The sequence below is a fragment of the Bos mutus genome, chromosome 1, assembly GCF_027580195.1.
Source record: "Bos mutus isolate GX-2022 chromosome 1, NWIPB_WYAK_1.1, whole genome shotgun sequence".
Classification (NCBI taxonomy): domain Eukaryota; kingdom Metazoa; phylum Chordata; class Mammalia; order Artiodactyla; family Bovidae; genus Bos; species Bos mutus.
The window spans coordinates 114202125-114226083 of record NC_091617.1 but is presented as its reverse complement, the minus strand read 5'-3'; the positions used below and the strand labels follow the sequence as shown (position 1 = coordinate 114226083).

Below are 23959 nucleotides of genomic sequence, written 5' to 3'. Positions count from 1 at the left end.
ACCCCATGGACTGCAGCACACCAGGCCTCCCGTCCATCACCAACTCCCAGAACTTATCACCAACTCCCAGAACTTACTCAAATTCATATCCATCGAGTCAGTGATGCCGTCCAACCATTTTATCTTCTGTTGTCCCGTTCTCCTCCTGCCTTCAATCTTTCCCAGCATCAGGGTCTTTTCCAGTGAGTCAGTTCTTCACATCAGATGGCCAAAGTACTGGAGTTTCAGCTTCAACATCAGTCCTTCCAATGAATATTCAGAACTGATTTCTTTTAGGATTGGCTGGTTGTGTCTCCTTGCAGTCCAAAGGACTCTCAAGAGTCTTCTCCAACCCCACAGTTCAAAAGCATCAATTCTTCGGTGCTCACCTTTATTTATAGTTCAACTCTCACATCCATACATGACTACTGGAAAAACCATAGCCTTGACTAGATGGACCTTAGTTGGCAAAGTAATGTCTCTGCTTTTTAATATGCTGTCTAGGTTGGTCATATGTTTTCCAAGGAGCAAGCATCTTTTAATTTCATGGCAGCAGTCACCATCTACAGTGATTTTGGAGCCCAAGAAAATAAAGTCTGTCACTGTTTCCATTGTTTCTCCATCTATCTGCCATGAAGTGATGGGGCCAGATGCCATGATCTTAGTTTTCTGAATGTTGAGTTTTAAGTCAGCCTTTTCACTTTCCTCTTTCACTTTTATCAAGAGGCTCTTTAGTTCTTCACTTTCTGCCATAAGGGTGGTATCATTTACATATCTGAGGTTATTGATATTTCTCTCAGCAATCTTGATTCCAGCTTTTGCTTCATCCAGCCTGGCATTTTGTATGATGTACTCTGCATATAAGTTGAATAAGCAGGGTGACAGTATACAGCCTTGACATATTCCTTTTCCAATTTGGAACCAGTCTGTTGTTCCATGTCCAGTTCTAACTATTGCTTCTTAAGGACAGAGAAATTCAGAGTTACTGGATTTAGCTAAAGTCTTAGAAGCTCCTTTGCTGCTCCTGACAGCAAAACTTTGCCTTTGCTGTCACTTCATGTCCAAGCATTTTTTGTCAGTTGGTTGCTCAAAGCTTTGAAATTGTCATTTGTCACACTTCCAGGAACACCTGGAAATTCTTAAATTGTTTTTTAGTGCTTTATTTTCTAGATTATCCAACTAGTGGTTGAGATAAGGCTACTTTATCCCCAAGTACTTCTGGTAAAATGTTTCCGGGTCAGTCACCCTGAGCCTTATTGCATCCAACCTGCCCGTCTTACTGCCTGATTCTGTCAAGGAGCCTCTGCTTCTTCAAGCAGCTTGAGAATGGGCCCAGAATCTTAGGCACCAGCCCGTGTTTGTTAATACCTTTCTGTGTGGAGGACTAGAATTGAGTCTGTTCTTTTAAGTATTTATTACTTCAGGAGAACTCGCTTGAAGGATAATGTGAAATTCAGAATAAAGGAAGTGGTCATATGATTTGCCCAGTCAGCAAGTCAGTCTAGAAGCGGGGTTTAAAACAATATTTCTCATTTTATTCCAGTCATGTGCTACCTTCTTAGAAAAAAATACGCTGTGATGTGAATTTGTTGATAATTCCCATTAGCTTTTGGCTCTGTGTTTATATGCAAAATAACTGTTTACAGAGACTGTTTATAGCTTTTGTACAGGATTGTACCTACCCAGAAACATGGCTTTATGCACCTTGATTGTGAGCTGTTAATTTTTTTAAAAGCTTTGTTTTTCCCTGCTTAAAAGTTTGATCTTTACAAACAGACACACGCACACATACCATAAAATCTAGAAAACTCTTGACTTAAAATTTGTTCTGTATCCCAGAACATACTGATTATGTATGATCTATTTTATATACTCCCTCCATTTTATTAAAAATAGCAAATATTGTATGCAAACACTGTTTCACACAGTGTTTAAAAAATTAGGACCCCCATGATATTTGCAAGATTACAGCTTGGTAACAGTATGTTAATGAAGCTTAGTTCAATATATAAAAAAAGTGACAATTGAAAATAAAATAAATTTTAAACAAGCATAGTAAAGAAATTAATGATTAAAATTTGAGATTGGGAGAAAACACTAAATCCTTTTAAACTTTCAGATATGTGTACTAGAAAATATTTAATGTATTTGTTAGTTTTTGTGGCAGAGAAAAACAGCAAATCCATAAATATATTTGTTAAGCAAGTATTTGTAGAGACGTGTATAGATGCCAAGTGCTGGATATATTAGTAGACAAAGCACAGTGCGTGAGACTGCCCTCTGACAGCCCAAGTAGAAAAGATGGTTAAGTAAACACACTAAGTGATCAGTACTGGATTCTAGTGATGAAGAGTTACCTAGGAACTGAGGGTAGGAAAATTCCTTTCATAGTTGGAGCTGTGGATGAATCAGGACAAACACCAAAAGAGTCCTGATTCTTGAAGCCTAATTAGTTATTAAGCATTTGGGCTTGGCAGGATCAGCCTCTGTTGTGGAGGGAAACCCATGTTCAAAAGCAGGGAGCCATAAGGAAACATGTGTTCTTAGAGACCTCATATAGAATCTGAAAACTGGACCCATTTCTGTTTTTAAATAGTAGGAGACTGCATAGTATATGGAATTGGACCTCCCCAGGAGCTTAAAAAAATCCTGTTGCCTAGAAAACTCTGATGAATGGAGAGTTTATTTAACCAGGGCATTCTGGGCTTCAAGTTGTCCAGGTGATTCTGTTGGACAGCCAACATTGAGAACCACTGGTTCTAGAACCACCTGGAATCAAACACACTGATGTGCAAGTCATAGGTCTTCATGCACTCATTTGTGACCATATGCACATAGTCTCTGTGAACCCTTTTTCTTACTTGCTAAATGGAACTAATAATATACACTTGATAAGGCTGTAATTTATTCACCCTTTCATTCATTCTTTCATTCAAATAACTTATTCAGTGTGTATTTATTGAATGCCTATTGTATACCAGACATCATTTTCAGTTCTGGGGACTTAACAGTGAACTAAATGTGTCTCCCCTCCTCCTTGACATAGAAGCAGTAGAGGTTTTGCTTTTGTTTGCTCCAGGGAATTTATTTTCTACTATTATGAGGATTAAATATAATAACACATGTAAAGCACTTAGCACAATACCTGGCACACAATAAATAGAATTACTGTAATAATCATGTTTGCACACATTTAACTAGGGTCCTAAAGTGAAATTGAATAATGTTTTCATTCATAATAAAGCCTGATTACCTTTAATGGAATCAAATGTCTCATTTAAAACAAACAAATGATTAGCCTATAAATGCACCAGCATTAGTAAGATTGCAGTTTGTTTTTCTCTGCTGAGGGTGTTCACTGGCAAAAAAGGCAATCATAAAGCAACCTTCTTTATGCCTTTTGGGAACAAAGATATCTGTAAATCATTATTACAAGGATGTAGTCCGGATCAAATGCGCCAGTTACATAATTATACATTTTTCTGTGTATACCTAGGAGAAAATAGGATGCTACTTGATAATACCATTGCATTAATATCAGTCTTTGCGATTCTGCTGAACTCTGCAGGATGGCTTTTGTAATAGAGAAGTGGCAGTGCCACAGTTCAGGCGCTTCACTAGTCTGATTAGGGCCCTCTGATGGGGCCAGCAATGACCTACCTCCAGCAAGGTGCTTCTTAAGAAGAGATATAACGAATTTACAAAAGCTCAGAAGAAATGAAGGGATGTTGCGCTTTGATGGGGATGTTTTGGGGACAACTTTTGGAATCAAATTTCAAAGTATAGAGCTATTTTTATTTATTGTCTGCCTGTTTAGCAAATAATGCTACTTATCTGGAGAGGGAGCAATTTGAGATAATGCTTGCTGCATAGTTGATGTTTTAGAATTTTGAAAGCTGCTACTGATTTTACTTGGGGACAGTGCCCTAAAGTTTTTAACATTTGCTGAATTGTCAGAAAGTCAATTCATGTGACAACTCTATAGAGACAATCCAGTGGAAAAAATGTTGCCAGTTAGTAAGATCAGTATTTTTATCTAATGAAAGTATTCTTTTATCTGTAATATGGAACTGCTATTTTATATGTATTGCAGATTATAAATTTGTTTTACTCAATGATATTTAACAAAGCTGAATTTTATTGGCCACTGATCTTATTTTCTTAAAATTTTTAAGAATGCTTTCTTCCCTCTAGATGAGTTTGCCAGTTTGACCTCTGCTTCTAAATAATTTTAGTAGATTGTGCAAAGTGACATAAACATCTCAATTACTTTCTGAAGTTTACATTTAAAATACCCTCTCTGGAAATGCATATTAATTCATGGCAAGAATTAATATTGACTGGCTTCTGTTCTCCATATTCTAAACTAGTTTTTTAGTCTACTATGCTAAATTACTTATAATTCTTAAATATATAAGAGAGAAATTAGAGTGCTGGTCTGCATGTGGCTGAAAATGTCACGTATTGCATTTGATAGTACGTAATGGTATAAGTTTAATCTGAATAATTCTGAATAGAGACCCAAGTTGAACATGTATTTATTGTACAGCTAAACTCTTGTCTTGCTGCTGCCTTGGCAGCCAATAGTCAGTGGAGAACATCAAATCAACTGCTATTTGAATAAGTAGCTGTTGATGGACTTGAGAGATTGCTCTGGGCCCCCATTTCTGACAGGTTATTGATTGTTAATATCTGGGACTCCCACAGTTTTCTGTTGTTAGTGGGTAGCTGCCTTAGGCAGAGATGGAACTGGGAACTAGAAGTATTACTTTAGGCTGTTTCATCAAGAGCCATCAACCTGACGGGGCAGCTCACCATGGCATTCAGACCAACACATTGGGAGGCATAATTATTTTAATTTGAAAGTGTCTGTGGACTCTATGATATACTTTTTCTTCTCCCAAGTGGATCAGAAGTTGTATTAACTTTTCTCTATTACACGATCTTGTGCTTAAGACTGTATATGATAGCTGCAAACATGTTGTCCTAAAACAATTTGTGACATCAAGAGAAGGTGGTCAGAGATTTTCAACCCCAGCACTATTGACATTTAGGCCAGATGAGGCTATGTTATGAGGGGCTTTTCTATGTGATGTAGGATACTTACCAGCATTATTTGCCTCTCTTCATTAGATGCAATAGTGCCCCCCAGCTGTGACAACCAAAAATATCCCCTGCTGTTGCAAAATATTCCCTGTGAGATAACAATCACCCATAATTGAGAACCACTGCCTTAAGAAAAAAGGAATACTTGAATTCTGTGGTACTCTTCTAAATACAGGAGTCAGAGCCAAAATAGATAAAGAGTTTATTTTATTTTTTAAGATATTTCTGAGTTATAAAAATTATTTCTGTAACATATATATCTTGATTGCATAAAACTCTTTTTCCCTTGAGTACTAAGTAAACTCTTGGATCATCTGACTTCTTCTTCCTATCAGAGGGAAGAATTATCTACATTCTCATGTCCCTTTCTTTCTAAAGAAACTTTCTATGATTCTGTTCCTTACTGCAGGGTAAAGATAACAAACTGTTGAATATTACCTTAAAGAATAGGATCCATTTTGTCCATTTGTTTTTCTGTTTTTGAAACAAATATTATTATTACACATAGATTAAACATCCAGAATGAAAACTCCATTGACTTAGGAGGTTGAAAATATACCACCAGTAAGGTGGAAAATTGGAGAAGGCAATGGCAACCCACTCCAGTACTCTTGCCTGGAAAATCCCATGGACGGAGGAGCCTGGTAGGCTGCAGTCCATGGGGTCGCTAAGAGTCAGACATGACTGAGTGACTTCACTTTCACTTTTTACTTTCATGCATTGGGGAAGGAAATGGCAACCCACTCCAGTATTCTTGCCTGGAGAATCCCAGGGACAGAGGAGCCTAGTGGGCTGCCGTCTATGGGGTCGCACAGAGTCGGATACGACTGAAGCGACTTAGCAGCAGCAGCAGCAAGGTGGAAAATTGTACTAGGTTATGCTTTGAAAATGAAAAAGCACATTGTTAAAGTAAATTTAAGGTAAATTATTTAATTTTACTCAAGAACAGATATATTTCCTGACATACAGATTTTCATATCAACAAGTGGAAACCATCGTCATATATTCATGAAAGCATTTCTGGCAGAAAAATCTATCTTATAGCATTTATTCAGTGTTACTATATGTATTTCCTTGAATAATCATAATGTACTTCTTTGGGAGTATTCTTTTCAGACTTCATTTCTTCATAGTAAGCTGAATCTGTTGTAAAGTCTCTCACAAAGGAATAAGAAGCTGGTGGAACATCTATTTCCCCAGGAAAACCTACAACAAATACATAGGCCAAACACTTTATCTTATGTGCTCAAAAGAAATGGTGTCATCATCACCTTTCATATATCCTGAGATTTATTCACAGTTTACATTGACTGTGAGACTCTGTTATCCACTGGGAGTTCTGCTTTATTTATTCTAGATGATAAGACACTTGCAGCCTATTAACAGTTGTAAACAAATCTTTCAGGTACATCTGACATAGCAATTATGAAATGTATTTTCTTAGACAAGTATCTAGGATTAAATCAGGACAAAGGTGGAGTTTAGGTAACTACAAGAAGTTGCTGTATTGAATGGTTGAGCTATTTTTCAAAAAAGCAATTGCAAGTATTGTAGACCCCAAGCTTCAAAATCCCAGTGGAAAATTTCCTAGATAAATTACCCATTATATTTTAGAGAAACATTGATTTGATGAATGCTTATTTAAGAAACGTTCTTAATCTAAATGAGAGTTAATAAATGTACAGTTAAGTGGAGAGAGGGAGGGGGAGGGAGGAAGGGAGCAGAGGAAGAATGGATTATGGATGGATGCATGGAAGGATGGAAGGATGGATGGATGCATGGGTGGAGGATAGCTATATGATGCAGGATATCGACTTTGAACCAAGACCTGCCTATTGAATTTTACCTTATATTTTATTTTTCAGCCAATGTTTTCAGTTGCACCAAGCTTAGCTACCAATGCATCAGCAGCCTTTAATCCCTACCTGGGACCTGTTTCCCCAAGCCTGGTTCCAGCAGAGATCTTACCGACTGCACCAATGTTGGTTACAGGGAACCCTGGGGTCCCTGTACCTGCAGCTGCTGCAGCTGCTGCACAGAAATTAATGCGGACAGACAGACTTGAGGTAGGAGTCACGGGTATTTTTATGTGTTCCATTCTAAAATTCATAATGTGCTCTTTGTTTTTTGTTTTTTTTCTTCAATGGCTATAAAGGTTAAAAGATAATTCAGAGATTTTGGTTCAGTGTTTGGAGCATTTTGCTAGAATATAGATATGCTGTATTTCATGAAAGTAACATTTATAGAAGCCACAACATCCATATGTGGAAAAGTGGATAAGAACTTGGACTCTGGGATCAGACTGCTTTTTACTTGGTTGGGCCTCAGTTTTCTTATGTTCAAAATGGAGAAACGATTTTATCTCAAAGAGTTAGACTTAGCTTCCTAAATGTTTCTTGTTACTGTTGGTATTAACAAATTCTGTCAATCCCCTGAATGAACTTGTTATTAAGTTACTACATACAAAGTGTTTAAAAATTTTTTATTGTTAAGTTTCCTTATAACCCTCACAATGTTTCAACAGGAATGACAAGGCACCTTTCTTTGTGAAATGTGCTGATAAATTTTTAATTGCAGATTGGGTGATAGTCTGTCTTCGAGTCAAGGATGATCTGATGTATGTGCTTTGCTGTTGCTGCGTGAAAAAGAAATTAAAGATATAATATTATATTGAAGTAGTTGAGAATTTCAACTTGACTGTAAATTAGTAGACTTGGTAAACTCTGGGAAAAATGGCAGCATTACTGTACACTGAAGCTCTCAAATCTGGCTTTGGTATCCAAATAAAGAAAAAATGAGCTTTTCCTCTTTTCTCTGGTTAGGATGAGGCAATATTTAGTACTAGAAGTTTTGCATGTCTTAATTACGAGAAAATGGCAAAACAAGGCCATTGTGTGAACATAATTGACACTAATAATTTATCGGTTTAGCAGGAATTTATTTAATAAATACCACTTTCTTGTTGATTAAGTTTCATTGCATGCATTCCAGAGGATCTCAGATTTCAGAGTATTTATAACTGCCACCACCTTTCTGATGATAGTAGCAATAGTTGATAATTACTGGATATTTACTCTCTACCAGCCATAGCATTACCCCTCCATGTGCAACACACATTTAATCCTCAAAGCCATCTTATGAGAAAGATACTATCGTTAACTCCATTTAACAAGGCAATAAACTTGAGAGAGATGTAACGTGACTTATTCAAGGTCACATGGGTAGGATCTTCTGGTAGGGCATGATACCAGAATTTTAAACATTGTTATTACTCCCCTTCCCATACAAGTGATGGTACAAACAAGAGGCAGGAAATTTGGGCTTGTGTGTTCCCTTTAGAGTTTTTGTTTGTTTGTTTGTTTTAGGCTTATTTTTAACCTTTCATTGAACATGCTGGAAAAAGCTCCTAGTTACAGGAGTTCCATAAGGAGGACTCAGGAAGGATGTTGAGACCTGATTTCATGCCCTCTGTGGACCAAGGCCCTGCTGTGTGCTAGAGATAAAACCTTGACTTGTGGGTGGTTTGTCATTGCATAGTTGTTCTTGCTCATTAATAACTAACGCTGTTTGCAGAGAAATTTAGGAGCAAATTTAGAAAGTTTTAAATATTTAAAATTTATTAGATGCTCAATGTATGAATCCCTCCCCCGCAACCTTTCAGAAGCATATCTTAAGGTTCTTGATTGTTTAATGGGAACCAAATAGGCAGTCTGAGATGAACTTGATTGAATTAATTTTTAATAGGAGATTAAAACTGAGATTGTCTCTATTTAACTCTTTTTCAAGGAACCTTTTTAAAAGGCTGATTGTGTATTCAGAACTCTTTTAAACTAATTCTTCCACAATTTTAGGTAGACTGTAATTGGTTATATTCTGCATGATGTTCAGTTAAAATGAAGACTTCCGTCTTTCATTTGGTTTTGTTTTTCTTTTGCAAGGAGCTATTGCAAGTATTTTTTTTCTGTCTTCCTTTCTAGTAGTCACAACAAATGGCTCCTGTTGTAATGACTGTCATTTCCTTTTAACCTGAATTCCACTTATCTCAGTGCCTGATAGTAGGGCAGCTTCCTATCTTATTCTCATTCACAGGATCTGATTCAGGGTCACAGTTACAACCTGTTAGGATATTGCAGTGTGATGCTAAGGGGCACATCTTTCTCCTTGGCTTTGTGATTTTAGACACTCCTGTCTTCAGGCTCTTTCCTCTCATGCTCATTACACCATATCTTGGGGTCTAAGAGACATGGTAGTAAGCGCTGGCACTTATTTACACATTTAGTTGTTTGGGATTTAAATCTGTGCTTGATTTTTAGCTCATGGAACTCCCAAGTACATTTTAGAATTTTTGAGTTACTTTTGAGGTGAACAAATTTTGAATCAGTTAAAATACCGGCCAGTTCTTCTTGCCACTTCCTTTTCTCTTTTTACTACAAAATAGGAAATGAAGTTAAAAACACCATAGATTATCACCCTTCTGATTCTTTTTTTTAGAAGAACTAACATATAGCACCCAATGTGATGCTACAAAAATGTTGATACTACAAAAAATTGAAAAAGAGGAACCCAAGGATTAGTGCTGGTGATGTTGCTAATTGAGTAAGCATAGGTCAAGTTTTTTTCCCCCTAAGTGTCATATTTCACACGTATTAAACTAGGAGATTATACCAGATAATCTCTACGATCACCTCCAGTAAGGTGAAATTTAGATCATTTTCTTGCATTTAATGCCAACCACAAATTACTGAAAAGGTTATTTATGTGTGTGTGTGTGTATATATCCACACATGCATAAGTTTCCTATCACTATCCATATTATCCATTCTTTGTTGGATATCTTTTAAAAGACTTTGCAGCTGCATACTCTCTATGGTGTAAAATCAGTTTTCTCTAAAGAGGAGCAAACCTCTTAAATATTGGTCACTGAAATGAGGCTTTTAAAAAATTCCATTTTGTGACCTTGGGGTGCCTTTGTGTAATTTCTGAGTGGCAGTTATTTTCAGTGATTATTTTAACAATTGTTAAAATCTGTACGTACTAGAAAGGACTGAGGTTTTTAGTCATATCTGCTTTACTACAAAGAGTTGGTAATTAAGGGAACTGTTTATTTTCAAGATACACAATAATTTTTTTATGGTGCAAAAAGGATCCATGAATGCATTTATTCTCTCCTTTATTCAGCAATATCCAATGAAGAACTTGAAATATTCAAGTAAAAGCTGTTGTGAGGAATATCTTGAGGCATCAAAGGTTGCCTACTGTTTTGTAACAATAAAAGGTCCCAGAATAGTGCCAGGCTCATAAATTATGCCTAGTAACTTGTTCGATGAAGGAATAAATGAGTCAATCAACTAGTTAATCAATTAATTAGTCCATGCCCTTATTCAGAGCTTAGGGTAATCTACCAGAGGAGATAAAACATGACACATTTTTAACATTGTTGGCATTATCCTTGGGAACATGTTTACATTTTGAACATTCCAACTACATAATAAGGCATCCTGTTCATGCCCCTAGTCCTAGAGCAATAGTTTCAAGCTTTAATGTGATGAGAATCACTTGCGATGATTGTTAAAAATGGAAAGCCTGGGAATTCTCTGGAGATCCAGTGGTTAGGACTTGGGCTTTCACTGAGGAGGGTGCAGGTTCAATTCCTGCTCAGGGAACTAAGATCCTGCAAGCCACAAGGCACAACCAAAAATTAAAACATAAAAAATTGTTTTTAAGTGTGGGGCCTCATCCCCACGGACTGATTTGGTGGATCTCCAATGGGGATCTCAAATTCTTTTCACAGATGATCTGGGTGATTGTAAATACAAATGGTTTATAAAATTCCATTCAGGGGATGTGAGCACCTGTTATTTAAGCAGTAACTTTTTTATCACTTACCTCATGTAGTTACTTGTGATTCTGGATTAAAAATCTGTCTCCTCAAATGCATTTAGCATTCTGTATTTTGTGAAGTTGCTGAGAACACCGTGGTACAGCATAATGAAATATTTTAAGTAAACAGTGATGATTTTGGGGGCAATTTATACCACATAACAGCATTAATAAAACAGAACAAACCAGTGGCCACATACTTCATATGCTGATGGAGACATTAGATTGCCATTAGGTTAACTGTATTATTTTTATATTAATAGTCTATATGACATATTCCAGCAAGGTGGCCAAACTACTCGGCTTCTGATATTTTCAGTTGGAGTTGTTTCAAAATAATGTATTCACGTGCTCAAAGTTTTATTCTACTGAGGCAATCATGACATGAGTTTCTAATTCAGGCCGCTGGATACTGAATGCTTCCACTACTTACTGATACAGAAGAGTCTAGTGGCTTTTTTCATATAGGTATAAAAACATATGATACTTACTGACTACACACACAAAAAAAGCATTTAAAGCTAAATGTGGATTTAAGTGATGGTGAAAGGATGCCTCCATGACAGCATTATAGGCATTTAATGGATTTGTCATGATCTATTGCACTCATTTCAAAATGAGATTAGAAAAGCAAATGCTTTTAATAATACAAGAAAGCCTTATTGATATAATTACTTTACTTTTGTGTCTTTGTCTCGAGTATTTAGCTACTGCTTCTGTGATATTTTAATTTCTTTGGAAAATCACCAAGAAATATTAAGAGTTTAATGCACATGGTTCTATGAAGTTTAAATTAAAAAAATAATTGTAATAAGACTTTAGAATGGCTTAATAATGTAGTGTAATAAGACTCTAAAATGGTGAACTCATGTTCCCAGTTAAAACGTCTAATCTGTGCTATCTGTAATTAGTTTGAGTTTTGTTTTGGAAACAATATAGTTGGAAGTTGTTTCTTTAGTTGGCCATTCTGATATATTCAGATTTTACTTTTAAGTTACTTGAAATCAAATGACAAATTCTTAGCTATATTATCTATAGAAATGTGCTTGTCTTCATTGGCTAATGGCAGTAATCATGGATTTCACCGTTTACATTTCAAAGAAAAGTCCCTGTTGATCTTAACAGAAATCCTCTAGAGTAGCATTATAGATGTCTTTTTCTTCATTTTTTTAAAAAATGAGATTCAGGTAGACCAAGTTTGTTCAATTATCTGGTAACAAACTGAAACTAGATATCATACCATTAGACATTTATCTTGGGAATGTAATTATGGAAACAATTAACTAAGATCATTTCCCCTAATCATCACAATTTTAAGATATGGATATTTGAATTCTTTTTGAAAACATAGATAATTTCATCATATTTGTATATTCATGACCTATAATGCTATGGATTCTTTGATAAAATAATTGATTATTCAGTATTTATGCTTTAAAGTGTGTGTTAGCTCAAATTTAATAGAAAATAAAATATCCATGATACTTACTGTTGAACAGCAGGTATATATGTATCTTTGACTAAGCTCCTTATTATTAGTCATTAGACTTAAATTGGGCCTTCCTGGTGGCTCAGTGGTAGTTAAAAAAAAAATCCCGCCTGCCAATGCAGGAGACGTGGGTTTGATCCCTGGGTTGGGAAAATCCCCTGGAGGAGGAAATGGCAACCCACTCCAGTATTCTTGCCTGGGAAATCCCATGGACAGAGGAGCCTAGCAGGCAATAGTCCATGGGGTTGCAAAAGAGTCAGACACAACTGAGTGACTAACACTTTCATTTCTTACAACCTATTATTATTTTGACTGATTTGAAATATGTTTGTCATGTTTATAAAAAATTGAGATCACATAACAGAACTGTTTATTTTAATCAGATTTATATAGTATGTTTTAAGCTATGTATTATTTTTTTTCAGTATTCATGATTCCATAACTAGTAAATATAAATACTAGATAGAACCCCAAATTTCTGTTTTCAGACTCTGTTCTCTTTGCAGACTACCACTGCTATTTAATTAACAAAGAAGGTTTATGTAGAATTAACATAGATTTCCTTCGGAAGTTTTTCTAATTGCTTTTCCTTTTGATTATTTAAAGTTTATTAGCCAAAGATGTTTTTCTGGAAATGAAATTTACTACTTTAATGTTTTCAGTAAATATTTTTATCAAAGTGATGATTTTTACTATGAAAGTAACTTCTTAACCTTTTTGTATGAAAGTTTACAAAACTTACGTGATTTCGAAAGTAAATCTATGTTAACACTTACAAACATTCTTTTTGATTGAAGGACATTAGCTAGTAGATGGAATTATTTTCATGTAGGTTTGAAACCACTTATCAAATTGTAAAAGTAGTTATGTTTGTTGACCCACTAATACCATTTCTACATATTCATCCTTATAGAATGATTTTTTTGGTGTGTCTTGAAAATAGTCTTTGCAACATTATTTGTAGTATGGAAATATTCAAAATAATCTAGATGTTCTCTGAAAGAATTACTTAGATTGTGCATATCTATTTGATGGAATTTGATTCAGTCAGCAAAAATGATCACTGTGGACACTAGTAAAATGGCAAAAAGAATGTTTACATACATCAGCAAGCAATAACAGATCAGCAGGTAATAACCAAACTCTAATTACAACTATTTGAAAAATACATTCGTGCAGAAGATTAGATGCAAATAGCAAAGAGGGCCATAACATTGTTAGGATTTTCAAATTTAATCTTCTTTGTTGCAAATTCTCTATATGGTAAATTGTGCAACTTCTTATCCTGATTTGAGTTGGATGGTTAAATTTGTTGAAATGTTGTCTGTCAACTAGAATTTGCAAATGCAGTACCAGACTAAGATATTTCTTTGAGGGAGCAGCACACCCTACAGTTTCTCGAGTTTATCAGAGAAACCAGGCCAAACTCATATTCATCAGTCAAGAAACAGATCTCATTTTATTTTTAATGAAAAATTTTATTTAGAAATGAGATGTATTGATTATTAGAGAAAAATCTGTGTGAAAAGCTCTGGGAGGTTTGTTCTGTTCAGATAGGTCTTCAGCAAGCCAGATGTACATCTAAAGCTTGGCAACATTCTCTAGGCCCCCTGGCCTTGTGGCTCGCACCAGTACAAGTTTACACAAGAGATTTTCTGTTTCTTCTTTATATTTTTTCAAAGGCAAGAATAATTGGAGAAAAGCTATTTCAGTGTATTTCTTCTGTTCTGTTTCTCTTGTCAGGAGAAACATTAAGCTGGATTAAAAAAAAAAAAAAGTGAAACAGTCACTTTAGGACAAGATTCTAAGCTGACTGCGAGTTATCAACTCTGCTTAAGTGTTTTTTAGAATTCTCCGTAAATGAATCCTGCAAGACTGTAAAGAGTACAAAATTGTACTAAACCAGTTATTAACTTATACAAAAGACACATACTAACTTATACAAAACACACATATACACATGTATAAAGCAAATGGACAGGGACCAGAAGAGGTCTTAGAATGACCATCTTTATGCAACCTGATGGTAAGTTCATATTCCTAAAAATAAAAAGAACATTGAGACAGACCGAGAAATAAAAAGTCAAAATCAGCCCAGCATTCAGGTTTTATTTTGGGGGACTGTTGCTCAAATTTCTGGCACAAACACTGGTGTAATTGCTTTTGGAAAATAACAAATCTTTGATTTTAGTAGTTATTCAGGCTCCTGCAGATAGACTACCTTTAGATGTTATTTCTTGTCATTGTGGCAGAGTAAGAGAAATTGGAAAAGAGTGTTGGTTCAGCTGCCGGCAGATTCTTTGTGAGCATATTCGAGAAAGCAAAAATTACTGAAAAGCTAACAGCAGTAGTGTCCGAACAACAGTTTCCTGTTGAATGAGGCTGAATTGACGTAGATTTTTTAAACAGAAAAGTGGCCTTTTTGCTTATGCATAAGTTTTACATATATACATGAAAAGTTTTTATCCGTATTTAATCCGTATTTAAAATCTCCTCGTATTTTGAGAAGTCTAATTTAGTAAGTGGGGATTTGTGATTTAGAAAGCGGCACAGCTTGATTGCATGCTCAGTGAGAGTGGAGGACAAGAATTCCGGATAACAGCTTAACCACGTTTGCTTTTCAAATTATAAACTCCTCAATATCCTTTCAATATCCTTGTTTTCTTCTATTCAAGAAGATAAATGTAATGATTAAAAAAAGGAGCATCTTTTGTAACTTTCTAAGTCATCTTTTACTCCTAATATTTCTCGGAGTATTTTGCACAGAGTAATTATTTAATACTTTTTTAAAATTATATAAATTGAAGTGATGAGTAGAGTTGACTCGGCTATGTAGATAAGATGCATTGCTTTAGCTTGAGGTTTCTAAAAAGTACAAGATGCTCTTTTTTTAACATGTAGCATGATACAAATTATAGAGGCCTTTTTAAAAGGAATCATTTTCCTCAATAATGGGATATGGATATAAAAGGGAGAAACGCCTAGAATTGAATGTAATCATTTTATGTACTTAAATCCAAGAAAATCTTTGTTTTTTAAACCATAGCAGAGTTCGCCTTTTTTTTTTTCTTCATGAATTCCAAAATAGAGTGTTCAGGGACTGTATCTGCTCAGTTTGTTAAAGATTTGTGAAAAACAAAAAGGAAACATCCTTAAAGCATGAAGTAACAAGAGCATAAAAATATCACAAGGACTTTTTGTGTTTAGGTGGCCCTCTTGTGGTAAAAAGGTCAAACTTTCCTGAATGAAAGTGCTGGCAACTTTTTGAAAAGAGCTATAAAGTGTGTGCTCAGTCGTATCCAACACTTTGCAACCCCATGGACTGTAGCCCAACAGGCTCCTCTGTCCATGGAATTTTCCAGGCAAGGATACGGGAGTGGGTTGCCACTTCCTACTCCACGGGATCTTCCTGACCCACGGATTAAACCCACATCTCCTGAATTGGCAGGCAGATTCTTTACCACTGTGCCACCTGGGAAATCCCCAACAACCTTTAATAGTAAGAGGTCTGAATCAAGCAAATGGGTGAAAAATAATCCATTTTCACCTTTTCTCCAGGGACCCCATCCAAAATTAATAGATATAAAACAAACAAATAACAAGAACGAATCCTTTGCATCTGCTTTACATTACTACCTGGTGAATCTCTAATGATCAAAAATATAGCTCTTAGAAACATTTTATAAAAAAGCTATCATTTTACTTTTTACACTTTCACTTTTAAATTATTTCTGATTAGCGTAAAATTTGCAAAAATAGAACTGAATTCCTACATCTCCTTCACCCAGCTTACCTAAATATTGACAGCTTACATAACCATGTTACCGCTTACAAAACCAGAAAATTAGCATTGATATGCTGCTATTAACCAATCTACAGACCTTAATCAAATTTCATCCATTGTGCTCCCAATATCCTTCCTCTGAATCAGGATCCTTCAGTCTGTAACAGTATCTCAGTCTTTGTCTTTCATGACCTTGACACTTTGGGAGAGTACTGATGAGTCATTTTGTAAAACATCCTACCGTTTTAGTTTGTTTAATGTATTGTCATGATTAAATTCAGGTTATGCATTCTCAGCAATAATACAACAAATGTGATGTTGTAACCTTTTTTAAGTGCATCATATCAGTAAATATGTGGTATCATTATGTCTTTATTACTGGTGATATTAACTTTGTTTGGTTAAGTGGGTGTCTATAGAGTTCTTCACTACAGAGTTACTGTTTCCTCCTTAGTAATGAGTAAGTGTGGCCTTCCATGATGGCTCAGCAGTAAAGAATCCACCTGCAATGTAGGAGTTGCAGGTTCAGTTCCTGGGTTGGGAAAATCCCCTGGAGAAGGAAATGGCAACCTACTCCAATACTCTTGTCTGGAGAGTCCCATGGGCAGAGGAGCCTGGTGAGCTACAGTCCATGGGGTCACAAAAGAGTCAGAAACAACTAAGCGATTGAACAACAACAATAAATAAGTATATCAACTTTATTTAAATTAGATGTTTTACCATAGTTAGTATCTTAAGTGCATTTTCTTCCTAATGGACATTTTATTGAAATGGGGCTGTAATTAGTATACTACAATTTCCCTGTAGCTCAAATGGTAAAGAATATGCCTGTGAGGAAGGAGACCAGAGTTCAATCCCTGGGTCGGGAAGTTTCTCTGGAGGAGGCAATGGCAATCCATTCCAGTATTCTTGCCTGGAGAATTCCATGGACAGAGAAGCCTGGCAGGCTACAGCCCATGGGGTTGCAAAGAGTCAGACACAACTGAGTGACTAACACACACACACAGTTTTCAAGTTATTTTGTGGTTCCTTTGCAAATTCTTTCCCCCTTTCACCTGTAGCCTTCTGTCACCACTCTTGCACTTTAAATCTTGAGAAAGTTTCTACTTGTCCATATTGACTGACCTTCGTGCACTTTATGACCCCATAGGTATGTCGAGAGTACCAGCGAGGCAATTGCAACAGAGGAGAAAATGATTGTCGGTTTGCCCATCCTGCTGACAGCACAATGATTGACACCAATGACAACACAGTCACCGTGTGTATGGATTACATCAAAGGGAGATGCTCTCGGGAAAAGTGCAAATACTTCCATCCTCCCGCACATCTGCAAGCCAAGATCAAGGCTGCCCAATACCAGGTCAACCAGGCTGCCGCAGCACAGGCTGCAGCCACTGCAGCTGCCATGGTGAGTAGAGACCTTAGCTCAGTCCTTGTTAACGGTCACAAAACAGTGAACAGCTGTATCTGACAACAAGCTATTCATTTATTAACCTTTAAAATTTTTTTTTTTTTTTTTGCTGAAGATATGTTTGTTCAGGTATCCCAGACAATACATAATGAAGTGACCATTCAGAGAAGTGAGGGTAACTCCTCAAATGGTTCAGATTGCTCCTACCCTCGGCCTAATTTTTAATACTCTGTCTTACTCTGGATGTAGGGTTTCTGAAATTTCTGCTTTGTACAGAACACCTGTCTCCTTTTCGGTTTAACGATACTGCCATTTCTGATCCTCTTATTTCTGTGTGCTATCTAATCAGCCATTGTTTTCCTTCGGTGTGTTCTTCTGCACATCAAGGCTCTTCTCTACATTTATCTTGCTTTAACCATAACAAAATCTGAAACTATTTAGGAGAATTGCTTCAACAAAACTGTTTTAAGAATTCAATACATGATGTTGAGCAGTTTGCTTATCTAGATTCTCTTGAACTATATTGTGGCATAAACAGAACTGTAAAACCAGAGAAGTTTGCATATGCCATTACATAGAAAGGAGAAAGCAGTACTGAAGGAAGAGTTAGAAATGGATCATTTAGAACAGATACTAAACTATATAATGAAGGTAAATTTTAACGTGATCTAATAGCTGATTTTAATGAGTCCATTTTTGTTCTTTGCTTAGCTGTTTTAATGTTGTCCTTTTTTTTTTTACATAAATATATGACTTAATTGTTAAATTATTCATGAAAAAGAACACTGTGTGGTATTTCGTAGCACAGTCAGATAGTTACGGAGAGGTCTTTTCTGTGTTTGTTTATGGATACTTGAGCAAAAATACAGAAGGCAGACTCTCTCCTCTTCTCTTCCTTCCACTCTTTTTTTTTTTTTTTTCTGTTAGAGTATCTTGTTTGTAATTAACTACGAAGAGGAGTTATCCTCCCAATAACAACTCAGTAGTGCCTTTATTGTGCATGCTTAGTCTTGTTATTCGTTGTATATGGCATTCCGATGATTTGTTTTTTTATTTGTTTTTTCTCACCTACCCAAAAATGCACTGCTGCCCCCATGATGCACCTCTGCTTGCTGTTTATGTTAATGCGCTTGAACCCCACTGGCCCATTGCCATCATGTGCTCGCTGCCTGCTAATTAAGACTCAGTCGGCTGTCAAATCACTGAAGCGACCCCTCGAGGCAACCTTTGACCTGGTACTATGACCTTTCACCTTTTAGCTTGGCATGTAGCTTTATTGTAGATACAAGTTTTTTTTTTTTTAATCAATTTAAATATATATATTCCTTTTTCTGTTATAAAGTTGTAAAGTACAATGAAAACTGAGTGTGGTTTCCTGACAAAATTAGTGGAAAGACTGTAAACAAGTCCCTGGACAGATGTGGTACAATGAAAGAATCCAAAAACCCAGCAGCCCACATTCAGTTTAACTACATTGTAGAATGTTCTAATGAAGTATTTGAAGGACATTAAAAATGTATTTTTGGACTGTATATTTATGTACCTGTTTGGTTAGCATGGCTTTAGTGATAGAATTATTGACTTTTTAATATTTATAGTTCAGTGTTTTAAGAAAAAAAAAAAAACTTGCATGCTCTGGGACATGTGCATGTTTAGGTAGATGTGGGGAGGGGGGCAGAGTGGGACTGGGTTTATTTTACCAGTTTCGGTCACTTCGTACAATTAACTATTAACATTGCTTATACTTGTCAATCCTCATGGAGCTCGCAGTGCAGCTTTTCTTCTTTTCCCAAATCAACGGCTTCTCCCAGAAAGCCTGAAGCATTATGGGACTTAAAACACTTTAACACATTATAACATGTGCTCTCATACTAGTGGGATTGTTTTTCTCCAAGACAAAAATAATGCTTCCTTTAAAGCTTTTATCTTGCTTTTTTTTTTTCCCTTTAAATTTTTGTTTATTGGATGTTTTTTTCCTCGGGTAGTTAAGTGCTCTGCTGCTTGCTTGCTCATGCTTCCTAACAATTTTAGCCTTCAACTGATTTTTCTTTTTTCTTTTTCTCTTTTTACTGGTATTTGTTTTTTATACTCACTCACTAAACAGGGAATTCCTCAAGCTGTACTTCCCCCATTACCAAAGAGGCCTGCTCTTGAAAAAACCAACGGTGCCACAGCAGTCTTTAACACTGGTATTTTCCAATACCAACAGGCTCTAGCCAACATGCAGTTACAGCAGCATACAGCATTTCTCCCACCAGGTAAGGCGTTTGAGTCTGTTAATAAATAAATCTGATAATGCATGTAGATTTCTGTCGGTAGAGCAGATAAGCCACGCCCCTAGTCGTTTTTAGCCATAGAGCAGGTGGAAGGTAAGATGAAAAGTTATCTCAGGTCTCTCCTATGATTTTCCTTAAAAATTAAGAGTTTTAGGTTGATGAAAAATGGATGAGAAGTCAGTGATATTTTGTATATTTATTTGTATTTGTGTAATTTGAAATGAAATAGAGTTCTCTTTTTTTTTTTCTCTTTCCTCAACACCGTTATGTGTCTGTCAAGCTATTTTTTGACCCTTTCCTGCTGTAAGACCCCTTTGCCTTCATGATTCCAGAGTTCATTTGAATTATATGAAATGACACTTCAGTTTTGGTTTTTATTTTTCAGCCTGTTTGTTTTCAAGGTGGAGAATAAATAACTGACTCTGTTCCAATCTTATTGGTACCAGTCAGTATACATCACTTAAAGCTGTTGCTCCTGAGCTAATATTGAAGTAGCCCTAAGTACCTGGTGAAGTTTACATGTATAAGTGAGTTACACATTTCTGGTTTCAGTTGATTTCAACGTAGTAACATAAACATACTCTAGAACTATACACAAAGATTTACAATTTAAAAACATAATCAGTCACTTAATTACCTGGAAATTTATTACTTTTACTTACTCTTCATTTGCTTCAGACAATACATATTACATTCCTTATAATCTAGAATTCAAGTAACCAGAGACTCTAATCTTATTTTCCTCTTCATCTCTTAATCTTTCTTAAAAATTGCCTTGTGTTAAGAGATTCAGTTAATAAAATAATTTTATTAATTAAATTGATTAATTTATGGTTAGGTGTGTATGTCAAAGATCCAGACCCATTAGTATGTTATACTATGCTAACAGTATTTATAGTACATTAGGTTCAAAATACCATGAGGAAATGTGATAATTTATTTTTTAATAGTGAGAATAAATTATTTCATTAGGTTTTACTGCCAAGTACAGCTTTTTATACAGTGCCTCTTTGAAAACTAGCCATCCATGTGTAGAATATGTAGTAACATTCAATGAACTAGAATAGAATATTCCACTAATTGAAATAGCCTGCCCTAGCACCACAGATAAAGTTATATTTGAACTCATGAAATAGTATCTATCAAGTTGAAGTTTGTCCATTTTAGAATAGAAATTAAGTCATTTGATCTTTGGGTATTTGTTGTACTCTGAAGGAAAAGTCACATTTCTTTTAAGTTTTATAAAATTAAAATTTTTTTCTCAACATATGTATGTTTTCAGAGATTTCCAGAAATAATTTTTTTTGCTTTAGTATAAATTTCCATCCCCCTGGATTTATGCTGTCTCCAACAAATAATCTGTCGATTTTTCTATAGTCAGATCACTAGACAAGGTTTCAAGGAATTGTAGGTAACTACTGTGATCTTTTTGAAGAAATTAACAACTATTTTTGTCAGTTTATTTCACTGAATGAAACCTTACTACTAGAAATGACAGTTTCTCTATTTAAAAATCTAAAAGTGAAAACAAATTTAACTTCTTCCATGTATTACTTAAAGAAACCTAAAATAATCTCTTTTATCAAGTGGATTTTGCATCATTTTCTCCAACAACATTCACATGACTGAAGACTTTTCTAAATAAGTATAATCATTAATTATATGACATGTATGACTCTGATTTATGACCATAGTCTCTCTATGGAATGGATTTTAGTCTGTGGATAGGATAGAGCAAAAGATGCGAGATAAAATTCAACTCAGGGAAAACCAATAAATACCTTTATAAATCAGAGTCATACTTACTTCTCTGTCTAGAAACTAAGCATTGTTAAATAAAATGTGCCACAATATATTGGAACATGTGTACACCCGTGGCGGATTCATGTTGATGTATGGCAAAACCAATACAATATTGTAAAGTAATTAGCCTCCAATTAAAATTTAAAAAAAAAGAAATATGCTGAAATTTTTAAGATTTGTTTGCATTTTTTATGATAAATTTGCATCAGAAATATTTTTTTATATTTGTAGTCAATATGTAATTATTGCAATAGTAATATCAAATAAGGTTTATTTGTAACCCAGTTTTAAAGAGCTTGCAGGTTAACTTTTAGTCATCACATAGAAGTAGGTAGTACCTCCTTCGTTCCTTCAGAGTATTTTTAATCTCATATGTACTTATGTGCCACAGTGACATTAAAAAGTTATAATGGATAGCCCATCTATACTCCTGCCAAACCACTTTATTATACAGCTGGGAAGGAAAGAAATCTAATGTAGAAAATATATAAAAACCCAAATGCCTTAAAAGCCAGGCAGGAAATATGAACAAGTGAAGCAAGAAGTAAATTTGAAGCTATGGGGTCTGGGAGGTGCAGGAGAGCTTAGGCCTAGTCTGAAGGGGACAGTCAGTGTTCAGACTTAGCCTTTTGTTGCCTTAGAAGATTATCTGCCCTGTAGGTTGTACCTGTTGTGCGCTGGACACCCTTTGTGGCTCCATATATGTCATAGTCTTTGTGACTATGGGTGGTTGTGTCTGTGCCTCTCAGGGTTGGTTGTATACAACTCAAAGTGATGGCTCTGGTGTCCAGTATTGCTAGATCTTATGATGTATTTCCCAGATACTCTGGACTTTTGAACAGTTATATGTGAAATCTGTCCATTTTTAAACATTGTCAATTAATTTTTGAGAACTACAGAAAATCTATCCTACCATAAATTCATGTGTCATCTCATGGGATAGGGAGGAAAAGGAAATTCATTTTCCAAAGTCTAGGTTATTCTGCAGACCTATAGATGAATTCTGTGATCAGAGCGTCCTATCTAACCACAATATTATAATTTGGAAGTTATATTTGAAGACTTTATTGGAACTGATTAGAGAAAGAAAGACATTTATTTTTTGCAGTTTATAGTTTTCGAATTCTGTAGTCTGTTGCTTAAATAATAACATCAGGGATATATAGGTCTATTTCATTGACATTACAGTGAAGCATGGTTGACTAAATCTTTGGAGCAGGTAACTGTATACAGAACAGGTTGCTAGCAAAAGATCAGGATTCCATGACAAGGCACCTAACTAGTAAAGAAAAATTAGTATATACCATAACTTTTAAGAACAAACTTAGACTTATGTGGCCTTTACCCATCTATCCATCAATCCATCCATGCATCCATCCATGTATGCATTCATCTGTCCATTTATCCATCCATCCTTCTAACCATCTATCTATTCTTTCTGTTCCTACCTCCTTATCTTCCTCTTTTTCTTCTTTCCTTCCCTGTTTTCCATCCACCTATCCTTCTTCCTGGGCTTCCCAGGTGGTGCCAGTGGTAAAGGACCTGCTTGCCAATGCAGGAGACTAAAGAGATGCGGGTTCGATCCCTGGGTCAGGAAGATTCCCCTGGAGGAGGCCATAGCGACTCATTCCAGTATTCTTGCCTGGAGAATCTCATGGACAGAGGAGCCTGGCGGGCTACAGTCCATGGGGTTACAATGAGTCTGACACAACTGAAACGACTTAGCACCGCACATCCTTCTAACTCACTTGTTCATCCGTCTTTCTTTTCATTCAGTCAACTACATCCCACTGCATCTCCCATCCCACTCCCACCCCTCCCAAGAAAGTTTTCTAGCCTTTTACTTTTATACCCTCCATCTCATTTAAAGATAAATATAAGTAATTTGGACCATGTTCACACTGAAGAAATTTTTATTTTTTTAGATGTATAGTCCATTTTTTTTTACCTTCACCCGTTAAGACTAAATTTGCTATTCATACAGAGTATACGTAATCTAATGTCTACTTATGTTGTAGGTATAAATTTCACGAAATAACACTTATATTTACATCAGTTTTGTTTTCCTGAATTTATATTAAGTCCAATTCTAAACTTCAGTTACAGTATTGGATAGATGTATCAGGCACCACTGAAATTCCAGGATTCCCATCCTCACATCTCCTCTTCTTTCCCACCTCTACTCGAATGGTGATCCTGTGCCATCCAGTAGTCTCAGACAGGTTACCCAG

General features: G+C 35.7%; 1 protein-coding gene across 38 annotated transcripts in view; it reads left to right on the top strand.

Annotated features, from left to right (window-relative positions):
- MBNL1 (muscleblind like splicing regulator 1) overlaps window positions 1–23959 on the top strand; it is a 222661-nt gene that overhangs the window by 185156 nt on the left and 13546 nt on the right. For 26 of the 38 annotated variants that reach the window (XR_011464841.1, XR_011464838.1, XM_070374527.1 and 23 more), the window contains 4 exons: window positions 6951–7151; window positions 17389–17646; window positions 18831–18884; window positions 19754–19907. Coding sequence is in view for 36 of the 38 variants with exons in the window: in XM_070374527.1 (XP_070230628.1) it covers window positions 6951–7151; window positions 17389–17646; window positions 18831–18884; window positions 19754–19907 (667 nt within the window). In the remaining 2 variants the exon portion in view is untranslated. Of the gene's footprint in view, window positions 1–6950; window positions 7152–17388; window positions 17647–18830; window positions 18885–19753; window positions 19908–20205; window positions 23561–23959 lie in introns of those variants that run through there. The other 12 variants (XM_070374678.1, XM_070374609.1, XM_070374677.1 and 9 more) reach the window with 4 other exon arrangements.